Source organism: Phalaenopsis equestris, unplaced genomic scaffold (assembly GCF_001263595.1).
Source record: "Phalaenopsis equestris unplaced genomic scaffold, ASM126359v1 Scaffold233695, whole genome shotgun sequence".
NCBI lineage: Eukaryota > Viridiplantae > Streptophyta > Magnoliopsida > Asparagales > Orchidaceae > Phalaenopsis > Phalaenopsis equestris.
Genome location: NW_018251634.1, coordinates 54,774 through 66,967, shown reverse-complemented (window position 1 = coordinate 66,967; position 12,194 = coordinate 54,774). Strand labels below are relative to the sequence as shown.

Sequence of the window (12,194 nt, the reverse complement as noted above, 5' to 3'; positions counted from 1 at the left end):
TTTAAATTATGTCAATAACCAATGCTTTTAGTCATGTCGTATAATTCAATTAGAAAATGAATGGATTTTGGTGAGAATTTCTGTGAGAAAATCACTTTCAAAATTTAAACTAATAACTATGTTGATATATATATATATATTACATAAACCCTAAAAGGTTATTTACGTTTGAAGTCTAATGATAAAGTGTCACGTGTTAAGTGAGCTCCACCATAATACATTGGTATTGACCAATGTTAAAAGTAGTGAGATCCACTTAACACGTGACGTTCTGTCATTGAACTTTCGGATGAAAATCCGATGTAATATTTTTTTCCTATTAAGGTGATTATATTTTTCTATCCGCAAAAATCAGACCGTCAAAATCAGGTGTTTAATTAAGGTAAAGTGATCAAACGGCTGAAAACAACTTATTCGGTAACGTGTACGAAATCCCGGTTATCCAGCCCTACCTTCTTTGCGACACATCCGTTATGGCACTTCTTACCCGAGCGCATTCTTTTTTCGAAAATTCAAAATTCCAACGGTCGTCCCTTCTCAATCGGCCTTCTTCATCTCTTTCAGAGGAAAAATCGAATTTTCTCGGCTGAGATAAACGCAGCAGCCCACTTTTCCGGTTTCTCGTGCCTCCTTTCTTTCAAACATCTTTCCCTCCTCGAATTTATTCTCTGAATCAGTAGAAAACCCTAGTCGGCAAGGTTAAATTTTCTTGAGCGACGTCGCAAGAAAGAAGAATCAGTTGAATAGGAGAAGCTTGAATATTTTTATCATGGTTTCCGTTCAAGTCTGTGAAATTGGAGAATTTTGAAGAAGATGGATTGGTAGTGACTTTCGAATTGAAGCCTTAATGTATATGGAAGAGAGGAATGTGAAAATGGCGGATTTAAAAGGTTATTTCATCTATTTACTCATAGAATAGCATGAATGTGAATCTATTTGATCTTGCAGAAACAACCTGGGATCTAATAGTATTTTCTTTGTTGTTCCTCATCTGGAACTGTGAAATTAATGCATTGCATAATCTGGTCTTTTTTGGGTATGATGCTACAGGTTACTCCAAGCGTGGGTTCTCGGTGACATTTTCAGAGTTAACCATGCCTACCAGCTGTTCGCCGGAAGTACCCTGTGAGAATATCCAGGAGAGTCCTGCATATATCAGAAAAAGGCAGAATATTGCAATCTCACCTGTTGAGCTCTTCTCTGAAAACCATGTAGTATTAGCTACAGAAAAGCAAGAAAAATCTTCCGATGTAAAACTGCCGAAAGAAGCGATCAGTTTGGAATTTTCTCTCAATTTTCCACAGAAACTGGAAGCTGAGGGGAGTGTTTTGGCCTTAAATGCAGGAGGAGTAGATGCTTCTGTTGCTTACGAGGGAAAAACGTTTGAACAGGATGGTTTCTACACGGGTGGAGATATTATCAGAGCAGATGCTCAAGCCTTGGATGGCAGTGTGCATGCATTATATCAATCTGCTCGGTTTGGAAACTTCTCTTATGAATTCCCTAATCTGAAAGAGGGGGATTACCTTATCGACCTTTACTTTGCAGAGATTGTGTTTACAAATGGCCCCCCTGGAATGAGAGTTTTTGATGTTTATATTCAGGAAGAGAAGGTGAGAAAGTTCTGGAGGAATTTTCTATTTTTTATCTGCATCACTTAGCTCTTTGTATGAAAAGTGAGTATTTTTGCAGGCTGTCTCTGGCATTGACATATATGCAAAGGTTGGTCCAAACCTTCCACTGGTAATATCAAATGTGGAAGCTTCAGTTGTTGGAGGGGAGGGTTTATCAATAAAGTTTAGAGGGCTTGTTGGAAAACCAGTAGTATGTGGTATTTCAATAAGAAGGGGGGGTTTTCCTGCCGGTTAGTTTTCTGTTAACAACTTCCTTTCACTTGGCTAATTTTGCTAGCATCTAGTAATATAACATATATCAGTACTCATTTAATAAAGTATGCCGGGCTTGATTAGAAAATGAGAATATTCAGAAACAAGGAGATGGCATCAAGTCATTAGATGGAAGCAATGAAGAAATGCTAAATATGGTTGGTCTGATTTTACTAATTGATTTAGTAGGAGCTTGTTGGACATCTGCACGTTAAATTTTGATTTTCTCAACCTACTCATCAAATTTTACAGGACAACTGCCGTGAACATAGGAAATGGAAGCGAAAATATGATTTGCTCATCAAAGAACAATTAGAAATGAGAAAAGCTTTGGCTGCTGCCAAATGCGAAAATGAATGCCATGAGGCCTGGGCATCATTACAGGAAATTCAGATGGAACTGATGCGGAAATCTCTACATGTTGGCTCCTTAGGTATGGAAATTGTACTAATATGCCTTCTAAATGAAATAATAGTAACCACAGCTGTTTTTTTTTTCAGCTTTTGCGGTGGAAGGACAGGTGAAGGAGAAAAGTAGGTGGTGTCAATATGCAGAAGATTTGTCGGAGAAACTTAAGGTACTCAGATTTTTTAAACTTTATTTTATTAACTTTTTTTTTTTGAAGTTTTATCTAGTTCAGAGATATCCCTCTGTCGGCCAGCTCAACTCTCCCATTTTTTTGCTACGAGACTCTTACCTTGATGTTTGACTCCAGCATATTAATATGTTTGGTTTAGTAAACTACATAAGAACATAGCTTATGTCTTTTTCTGCATATTTGAGCTTGATAGTTGATGAAGCTAGAGCATGCCAAGTTGACAGAAGAAGCATTGGAATTTAAAAATTGCCTTGCCGATATGATTAGCAGGATGGGCACCATTTTACCTTCCAGTAAGTGTCCGTATATTTGTTCCTTCTTCTCTCAGCTCTAGATTTATAGGTATGCTTATTTCTTTGTTTCCTTTTAAATTGTTAATGACAGACAATTTAATTACTTTTGACAGTGGATAGTCACATTAATCTTGAAAGAAAATACGAAGATCTAAAATTGAGGTTCATTGAAGAGTCCAAGGAACGGAAGAACTTGTACAACAAAATGATTGAACTGAAAGGTTGGCCAAATGTTAGAAAGGAATTAAAGCATTTACTGAATAACAATACGTAATCCTTTAATTTATTCCCATAATACTGCAGGAAACATCAGAGTTTTTTGTCGTTGCCGGCCTCTTAGTTCAGAAGAAATATCTAGAGGAGATGATATGGCTCTAGATTTTGAATCTGCAAAAGACGGTGAGCTCCTTGTTAAAACCAATGGAGCACTAAAGAAGTCTTTTAAGTTTGATGCAGTTTTCAGTCCTGAAGAAGATCAAGGTATTGAATAAAAATCATTCTTATTTAGATTCTTATAGGCAGCATGTGCTAATGTCCACCTGAAAATAGAGTCTTCTTTTGATCAGAAAGGGTTTTTGAAAAAACTTCACATCTTGCAACATCAGTGTTGGATGGGTACAATGTCTGCATATTTGCTTACGGACAGACTGGAACTGGCAAAACCTTTACCATGGAAGGAACAGGAGGAGCTCGTGGAGTGAACTTTAGGACCCTTGAGGAACTGTTTCGAGTTGTCAGGGAAAGACAAGGTTTATTCCAATATGAAATAACCGTAAGTGTTCTGGAGGTGTATAATGAACAAATACATGATTTGCTCTTATCTGGATCTCAACCTGGAGTTGCTGCAAAGACGTATGTTGTAAAGTAACGTTTAAATAAATGCATCGTACAAATTAACGATTTAACTTATAAATGCATTCTTTCTTAATTGTATTTAAAAGCTGTAGACTAGAAGTACGACAAGCTTTGGAAGGAGTACATCATGTGCCTGGTCTGGTTGAAGCTCGTGTTAACAACTTGATTGAAGCATGGGAGGTTTTACAGACAGGCAGTAAAGCGAGATCTGTTGGATCCACCAATTCAAATGAACATAGCAGCAGATCACACTGGTCAGTTTTCTAAGCAATGTTCATTAAAATAATGTTGGAGATTGCTTTTCTTAATTTCTACTTAATCTATTTATTAGCATCCACTATGTATTGGTAAGAGGTGAGAATTTGGTGAATGGTGAGTGCACCAAAAGTAAATTGTGGCTTATTGACCTTGCTGGAAGTGAGAGAATAACAAAAACTGATGCTCAAGGGGAGCGTCTGAAAGAGGCACAATGCATTAACAAATCCCTCTCTGCATTAGGAGATGTGATATATGCTCTTGCAACCAAAAGTCCTCATATTCCTTTCAGGTTGGTAGCTGGAACCTTTTGCATGCAACATAACTACTTCATTCCTATACTAATTGTTCTGTGATTTGTAATTTTTTCTGAATTTGTAGGAACTCGAAACTGACTCATTTACTACAAGACTCACTAGGTATTTTTTTTTCTCTTAACTTATTTTTTCTGGTCATTATTGAGTATCTTACCTCTATCTTGACCATAAGATTGCTTGGAATGAGCCATGTAGGGGGAGAATCAAAGACTTTGATGTTTGTGCAAATTAGTCCAAGTGAGAATGATGTTGGTGAGAGTTTGTGTTCCTTGAATTTTGCAAGCAGGGTTAGGGGAATTGAGCTTGGCCTAGCAAAGAAGCAGTTTGACGGCGGTGAACCTTTCAAAAGTAAACAGATGGTATGATATATCTGTCACAAGGCTGATAATAATATAATGAACAAAAACATTTACTTGTATTGAATCTTACTGTTTCTATTATTTTAATTCATTTGCAAATTTATGTCCTAGGTTGAGAAGGCCAAGCAGGAGATCAAGAACAAAGAATTACAGATAAAAAGCTTGGAAGAGATGATCTGTTCCGTAGAATCAAAGAATAAGGCAAAAGATCTGCTCAACAGAAATCTTCAGGAGAAAGTATGGACCTTGCTTTAACCTTTATTAGAATATTCTGCATTCAGTTTATATGGAATGCAAAAATCTAGATTATTGACTTCCTCTTCAACAACCTTTCTGTTTTTTATATGCTATCTTTGTCTTTTTGAAGTCTTTGTAAGATTGAAGTGCCTACTTTACCATCATGATTTGGTAATGAAAATGAATCATAATAGAATTAAAGCTTATAATAAGATACTAACTAAATAGGAATTTTTTGTCAGCTTTTTTATCACTGAATCAAAAGAAGGCAACAATAATAACAATATACAGCTCAGTCTTGTTCTCAATAGAAGAGACTTGGTCTCAGGTCACTTGTTATTTCTTCTGAATGTGTTTAAATTATCTGTTGTAATTTTGCATCTATTCTTATGCTAAATTGGTTTATGATGACAAAATGAACACGGTTGATAAAAAAAAAAATTGGTTTATGTAAACTTACTTCTCCACTAAAGATTCTAAATATTAGTTTGGAGTTTAGAAATTGATAGTAATGGTCCGTTCATGTTGAGATAATCGGCTTTATGTCCATGTTGGTTCCTAAATTTTAGTAGGTAGAAAAATTCTGACATGAAGATTCTATTTCTGTGCAGATTAAGGAGTTGGAATCACAACTTCTGATTGAAAGGAAACTGGCAAGGCAACATGTTGACTTCAAAATAGCAGAGAATCAACAGCAACAGCAAAAACTGCTTGAACAAAATACTCCATTAAGTTCTGACTCTCCTCTTTCAGCAAGTAGGCCTCTTATTGAGAGGAATCAAAGTAGTCCTGCAAATCAAAGAAAAACTTTAAAACCCATCATAGAGAACAGTCCAGATCACTCTTCAGTTTCTGTCACATTCAAACTCCTTAATTCCATAAAAGATAAGGAGAACAAGCCTGAGCTGGCTGAAGATACACTCCCTGGAAATGCCAACAGACTCTCTCTTGAAAATGCGATGCGCCGTATGTCCATGACTCCAACTAACCGCCGTGATTCTTTGATTCCACCTCCAGTAGCAAAAGCAGCAGCATTGGCATGCTTTCTTCCTCAATTCCCATTGACTGTAATGGAAGCAGGAAAAGATAATCCTTCTGAAGGAAGAGGCTGTGATCAAGGAGGAAAAAGAAGTAACAAGAAAAATGGCATACAGAGGAGAAGCCTACAAAAGAAGCTAATTATCAGATCACCATTGCCTCAGTCCAGTTGCAGAGGCAACGCAACTGGAGAGAAATTGAGAGTTTCTATTGGTAGCAGTGGCTGGAGGACAAGAAGAATACCTGGAAGTGATGCTAAAAAGACAGATAAAATGTTGTCTCAGCAGAAGCGCCATGTGAAGGAGAAGGAAAGAGGCTGGAATGTTGGAGTAACTAGGAATGCATTTTGATCTTGGATCATAGTTGAACTCATTTCAATTAGGCTTCTTATTATTATTATTTTTTTTAATTTTTTAAAGCTTTTGGGCTTCCAAAACAGAACGATATAGAAATATATATCTACTGGCATGCACTTGTTTTCTGTTTCTGAAAACAAAGTTTTGCTTCCTGCACTTGGGGGAAAAATACTTAGCATTTGTTTTCACCTGCTTTGCATATGAGTTGTGTTTCTTAAACAAGCATTATTAAGTGAAACCAATCGAATGATGCAAAAAAATAAATAAAATTGAGTGCAAAGTTTATAAATTTATGTGTACATATGAGCATATTTACCTTAATCATGCTTTTCAGTCCTGAAAAATTTCTAGACTGATCAAGACTATGTAATCAATCCTATTGCAAAGTGCCCCGACAGCGGGCAGCTATTGCCCGCTGCACTCAACCACTCGTCAGCCACCGCTAACACATTAATGCTTACATTGAAATATATTATTTTTCTCTTACTTTATACCAAACAAAAAATATGAAGTGGCTTGTTTAGTTTACAATGAACCAATATTTATTTACACTATATATATATATATATATTAGCCTTTTGTTTATCACATGGTCAATATTGTACAAAATATTCTATTAGCATTTATGTTGAGCCCAAATTCGTCCATGCACGTCTGGATCATAAATATAGTATGCTCACAATCATCATCAAATTACAATTCTAAATTCTATAATTTAAATAAAATTTAAGATCTTCCTACAAAAAACCACTTTTAAAATCCACTACACGCAATAAGAAAAACTTGTGAAGAACTCATTTTTATTTGATGAAAAAAGAGAAAGCATTACATGTAAATAAATGTCAAGGGACTGATCCTTGCTGAAGCACAAACAATCATATCAAATACATACATATTGTAAACTAAATTAATATGCTTTCAATAAAAATTTTTTAAATTTATGCATATATATATAAAGTATTAAACATATTTTTAAAATAAATTATTTCATTTTTATTAAATGAATTAAAACTTTCAAAAAAATATGTGTTTAATTAGATAAACAAACTAGTATATTGAAAATTGCACAATCTAAAAATCTTTCAAACTTGCATCATAGAACTATCAAACCAAAGAAGGAGAAAAGAAGATGAAAGATTGCATGAATTCAATAACCTCCATTTATTTAATTGCCATTTTGGAAGGAACTTATTTACTCTAATCCTATCATTTTCACTTTAACGAGCCCAAGTAATTGCACCAACCTTTAAGTTATGTGCATAGTTGTGTTTGCAACCATCATGTGCAGATGAACCTAAAAATTGGGGATAATTTTACATGTGAGGTAGGAATGTACTCTGTAAGAACAATTTTTTTTTTTTCATTTACCTCGTTATCACGCAATTTATTTCCTTTCCTTCTTGCTCGTTGTCTTCTCTAATTGCAAAGCTGCCTCTCCGTTCCATATAAGAATGGGCAAATGCACTGACACACGGTCAATTGACCACCTTTCAATGCATTTGCTTTCCAAACATGAGAGGCCACCTATGGCCAAAACCCAAGATTTGAACTCCCCTACTTAGGTCACTCCCATTGGATATTATCTCTCTTCTTCCCTCCACCTAAGCAACCTTTTGCCACCCATTGGGCAACTCAATTGACCACCCTTTCATGACTTATAAAACCACCACCACCCCACGACCATAGGGGAGACATACACAGACCTTGTGGGAACTCTGCCAAAGTCATTCCAAAACCTTCCCACGACCTCATGAAGTTCATCCCAACCATTTTCAGCCCTCCTTCCCCACTGAGAAACCCTATTTTCTCAACTGAAATCCAGGGGTTTATCGGTCATTCCACCAAACTCCACGAAACTCCTAATTGATCATCCCAAAAGTTTCACAGCACTTCAAAATCATTTCCCCAATTAAAAGCCCCCATCCCGAGCTCTCTAACCTAACCCTAGACCACACTCGAGACACCCTTCGACCAAATTCATAGCTAGACCTAACCACAACTCAAATTGACAATTGGAGGACATTCGTGAGACCAAGGAGAAGCTTCTCAACCACCCGTCCTCACCTCTTGGGCAAAGGTACAGCCCGAAAATCCCTAATTTTGTCTCGGTTTGAATCTTTATGAAAGAAATTTATATTCCAAGCGTATTTTAGTCGTATGGATGTGTTCGTCTCACGTAGATGAATGTGTAAGAACAAACCAACCTTAATTTAGTTGAGTTTCGAGCGAGATTTTAGAGTTAGAACACAAACGGTTCACAGGTTACGAATGATCAGGGACAATGCACGGATGTCATTCATTTTCACGTGTATTGAACGAGCGACAATGTTGGGGTTGGACGGGGCGATGTTATGCGAACCGCGCGGACAACACGTGGGCTTTCGACGGGTTTGATGATATTGTCAGCACCACATGAATAAGTAGATAAATAGGGATTTTTTGAATTAATTAAATACATAAAATGATATTTAACTTAAAAATTCATATCTTGGTGTAGAAAAATCATAAAAATAAAAAAAAAATACATTTGTATTCAGTGAACAAAGGTAAATTTAATGGGCCAAAAATTTTAAAAAATTATTAAGTAATTTATTTTAAATTAATTAAAACCCCCTAGATAAATTTAATTATGATTAATTAAATAATTATCAAAATCACATGAAATTTTGAGGGTTTGTTCCTAATGATCCTAGGAATGTTTTTTTTTTATTTTTCCAAGGTCGGAGAACACCCCTAGCATCAAAAGTCCTAATTTTCTAGGAATTTTGCCTTGTTTGAACTAAAAAATTATTAAAAAAAATAAAATAAAAACAAAAAAATATATAAAGTAAAGTTTGTTGTGTTCAACATGGTTAGAGGACCAAGCGAAAAATAAAAAGTGGGATTTAGAATAAAAAATGCATTATTAAGTATTTTTCTATTTAAAAAAATGAAGAAATTTTTTTTTAAATATGTAAATATAATTCAAAAAATCACAAAAAATACCTCCAAGTGAAGAAAACAACTTTAGGATGCTTGCATAAAAATTTTAAAGTCAGAAGGTTTTATTTTTTATATAAAAATGTATTTTTTAAGAAAAAATTTAACTTTTGCTTAAAATAGTTATAGAAAATAAAATAAAAATCATGAAATTAAAAATTAAAGTTTAGGGTTGTTCATTGAGATAAGAGGCAACTAGGAAAAATAAAATCAACGTCAAAATCAAAAGTTCATTTTAACTATTTTTTAATTAAAAATAATAAAAAATAATTAAAAATACAAAAAATACAAAAACATTCTAAAATATCACAAATTACTCCTTGATTAAAGAAAAAACTTAAAAATGCTTTTATAAATTTTTTAAGTTATAAAAATGTATTTTAATTAATTAAATGTAATTTTCTATATTTTTTTTATTAAAATAATTATAAAAAATAAGATAAAAATCACAAAGTTATAAAATAAATTTCTCTGAGTTCTTGGAGGTCAAAGAGACTAATGAATAATAAAAAAATAATTTTCAAAATAAAAATATATTTTATATTTATTTACTCATTAAAATTAATTAAAAATCATAAAAAATAAAATATAATTCAAATATATATGAAAAGTATTCAAATTGGTCTTCTAACCCATACGAACACACTTGAATTTTCCTAAGGACAGAAAACATATTTCTACAAATTAATTAATTAATATAGAAAATTCATAATTATAAACCAAAATAATTTTAAAAAATAAAAAAAATCAGAAAAATCTAAAATCTCCTCTGATATTTCAATGAACCCATGAGTAATAGAGCATCAATGTTTCATGGTCATTCGAATTAAACTAAAAGTGTTATGGGATAAAAACCTTAAGGGTAAAATTGTAATTTTAGAATTTTATACTCTAATTAAAATTTAGATTAAACCAGAAGGTATAAGAGTGATATTTTTTATAATTAATCCTCTGAGATGATTGAAATATAAGGGTTAAAGGGTAGAAACTAATTCACATCATTTTCTATTAAAATGTATAATTTTAATTATTCAAATTGTTGAGGGTTGGAAGATAATTAATTTTGGATGATTCAAGTGAAAGGGGACACAAGTTAGGAAGACGGTTATTAACAAATTTGTAGCCCCAAACCAATGGTTATGCATAATTCAATATCTTAATAAGAATCAAACATATTTCATAATTTTTTTTCAAAATTACAAATGTATCCTTAAAAGATCTAAGAGCATGGTAGTGAACTAGGCTTGATCTAAAACCATTTAAAGGGATTAAAAAAGAAAGAACACAACTTATCATAAGTATTCCTAAAACACTACAAGCTCATATTCAATTGAGAAGAAATAGTAAGATTGCCTTAAGCGACTAAGCCTACCTATAAGGATAACCATCCACATAAATTTCAAACATAACACCAAAGAAGTGACTACTTGCCCTACTCATGGATTAATTGAACCATGAAAATTGAGAATAATTCAAAGCATTGAAATGAAACTCTAATTTAATCAAGGTTGATCAATTCAACAGTATGGTAAGATCAAATGAACTTGAAATGGTCCATAAGATTCTAAAGTTGTTTAGGGTCACTCCCCGAACACCTTTATAAGATTTTGGACATTTTAGAGAATATTTTGGATTACCTAGATTTATTGAATAAAATCATCCTCAAAAATTTAAGGACCCACCAAGACATGACCTGGGACCCTTTTAACTTAAATTATTAATAAAAACTCCGCCACTACTTATCATAGAGTAAAACTCAATGCTTAAGGGTATGAATTTTGAATATGGTATTCAAATCCTTGTGAGTACCTGAGAATATTTTAATGTCACATATGAATCATCGGGCTTGTGTGAGTCTGAGGTCTGGGTGGTGAGGGTGACGATGATAACGCGTATGTGTGCTAAGAGTGAGATATTAGAATAGTTTCTCCTCCCTCAACGACCTTCGAGGAGGGGATAGGATCTATGATACTATTCCCAAACTTTTGGTAAGAAGTTGTCCCCTTGTTTTCTTAGGTTGTTGGTTGTTCTAGTTCAATCGGAGTGATTAACTCGTGGACTGTCCAATTTTGCCAAAACATTTACATATATACAACATAATAAAAATATCTTTTCCCGCGACAATATTATTGTTTATTGCTAAATTAGTTCTACATGCATGAAAAATTAAAAGATTTTTTTTCCGATGAAATTCTACAAAGGTCCAGTTGTTAATCAATTTGATTGAGGCCAGAAATTACCCTCATTGGATTTGTTTGGTGACCAAAGGAAAATATATTGAGATTTTCATACCTATTTTACATTGATTTTGATGATATTATACTTCAAAGAAATGTATTTTTGATGTTTTGTTGCAGATATGTTGAATTATGGTTATTGAAGCAAAAAGATGCAAAAATGAGCGAATTTGGAGCAAAAAGGACCAATATATGAAGATTTGATCTTGGGCGCCGACGGCGAGTTTTTCCCGAGAGTCCAGAATTAAATATTCTAGAAGTCCGCTGACGGCGCCATCGAGGCTGCCGACGGCGAGCTGGTCGGTTCTCTCAACAGGTGCATTGAATGTGGACGATTTTTGAAGGGACGCTTGGGCAACTCTTGAAAACTCTTCTACAACTTTAAAAGAAACATTTTGGAGGCTGAAAAAGGTGTCCGCGGGGGGTCCGCTGAGACTTTATTGTTTGTGGTGCCCATTAGAGTGTAGAGAGTGGTTAGTATTGTGAGGAATTCTTTGAGAGATTGTAAGAGTGGAAGGAAAATGAGAGATTTCTTCCTCCTTGCCGCTTCGAAGGAGAATTCTATGTGTTGTAAAGAAAGGAAGAGATTCAGAGGAACTTCAAGGATTTTGCTTTGGGAGGAATTAGAGATAAGTGGTATTTACTTATTGAAGTTTGTATGACTTTGCTTTTATATATAAATTCCTAGTTTTGTTGTATCTTCTCCATGAGTTCTGAGTAGTTTTCTCTGTCTTTCTCCTTGTCTTGAGATTTTGTGAAATGGTGATTTGAATTGGTTGTGCCA

At 34.0% G+C, this 12,194-nt stretch overlaps 1 protein-coding gene across 1 annotated transcript; it reads left to right on the top strand.

Moving 5' to 3' along the window:
- The first annotated feature begins 474 nt into the window (after positions 1-474).
- Positions 475-6,353, top strand: LOC110038740 (kinesin-like protein KIN-14R). Its single transcript, XM_020743634.1, has 16 exons — positions 475-890; positions 1,051-1,613; positions 1,693-1,864; positions 1,971-2,044; positions 2,139-2,319; positions 2,387-2,463; positions 2,678-2,777; positions 2,891-2,998; positions 3,081-3,257; positions 3,344-3,629; positions 3,725-3,886; positions 3,964-4,179; positions 4,269-4,306; positions 4,400-4,563; positions 4,675-4,800; positions 5,412-6,353. Exons 1-16 carry the CDS (start codon positions 875-877, stop codon positions 6,186-6,188), a joined length of 3,237 nt encoding a protein of 1,078 aa, XP_020599293.1. The 5' UTR covers positions 475-874; the 3' UTR covers positions 6,189-6,353.
- The last annotated feature ends 5,841 nt before the right edge of the window (positions 6,354-12,194 follow it).

Coding starts and splice junctions, on each gene's coding strand:
- LOC110038740 (XM_020743634.1), top strand. Junction 2,320..2,386: donor TCTACATGTTGGCTCCTTAG/GTATGGAAATTG, acceptor TTTTTTTTTCAG/CTTTTGCGGTGGAAGGACAG. Junction 3,887..3,963: donor CATAGCAGCAGATCACACTG/GTCAGTTTTCTA, acceptor TCTATTTATTAG/CATCCACTATGTATTGGTAA.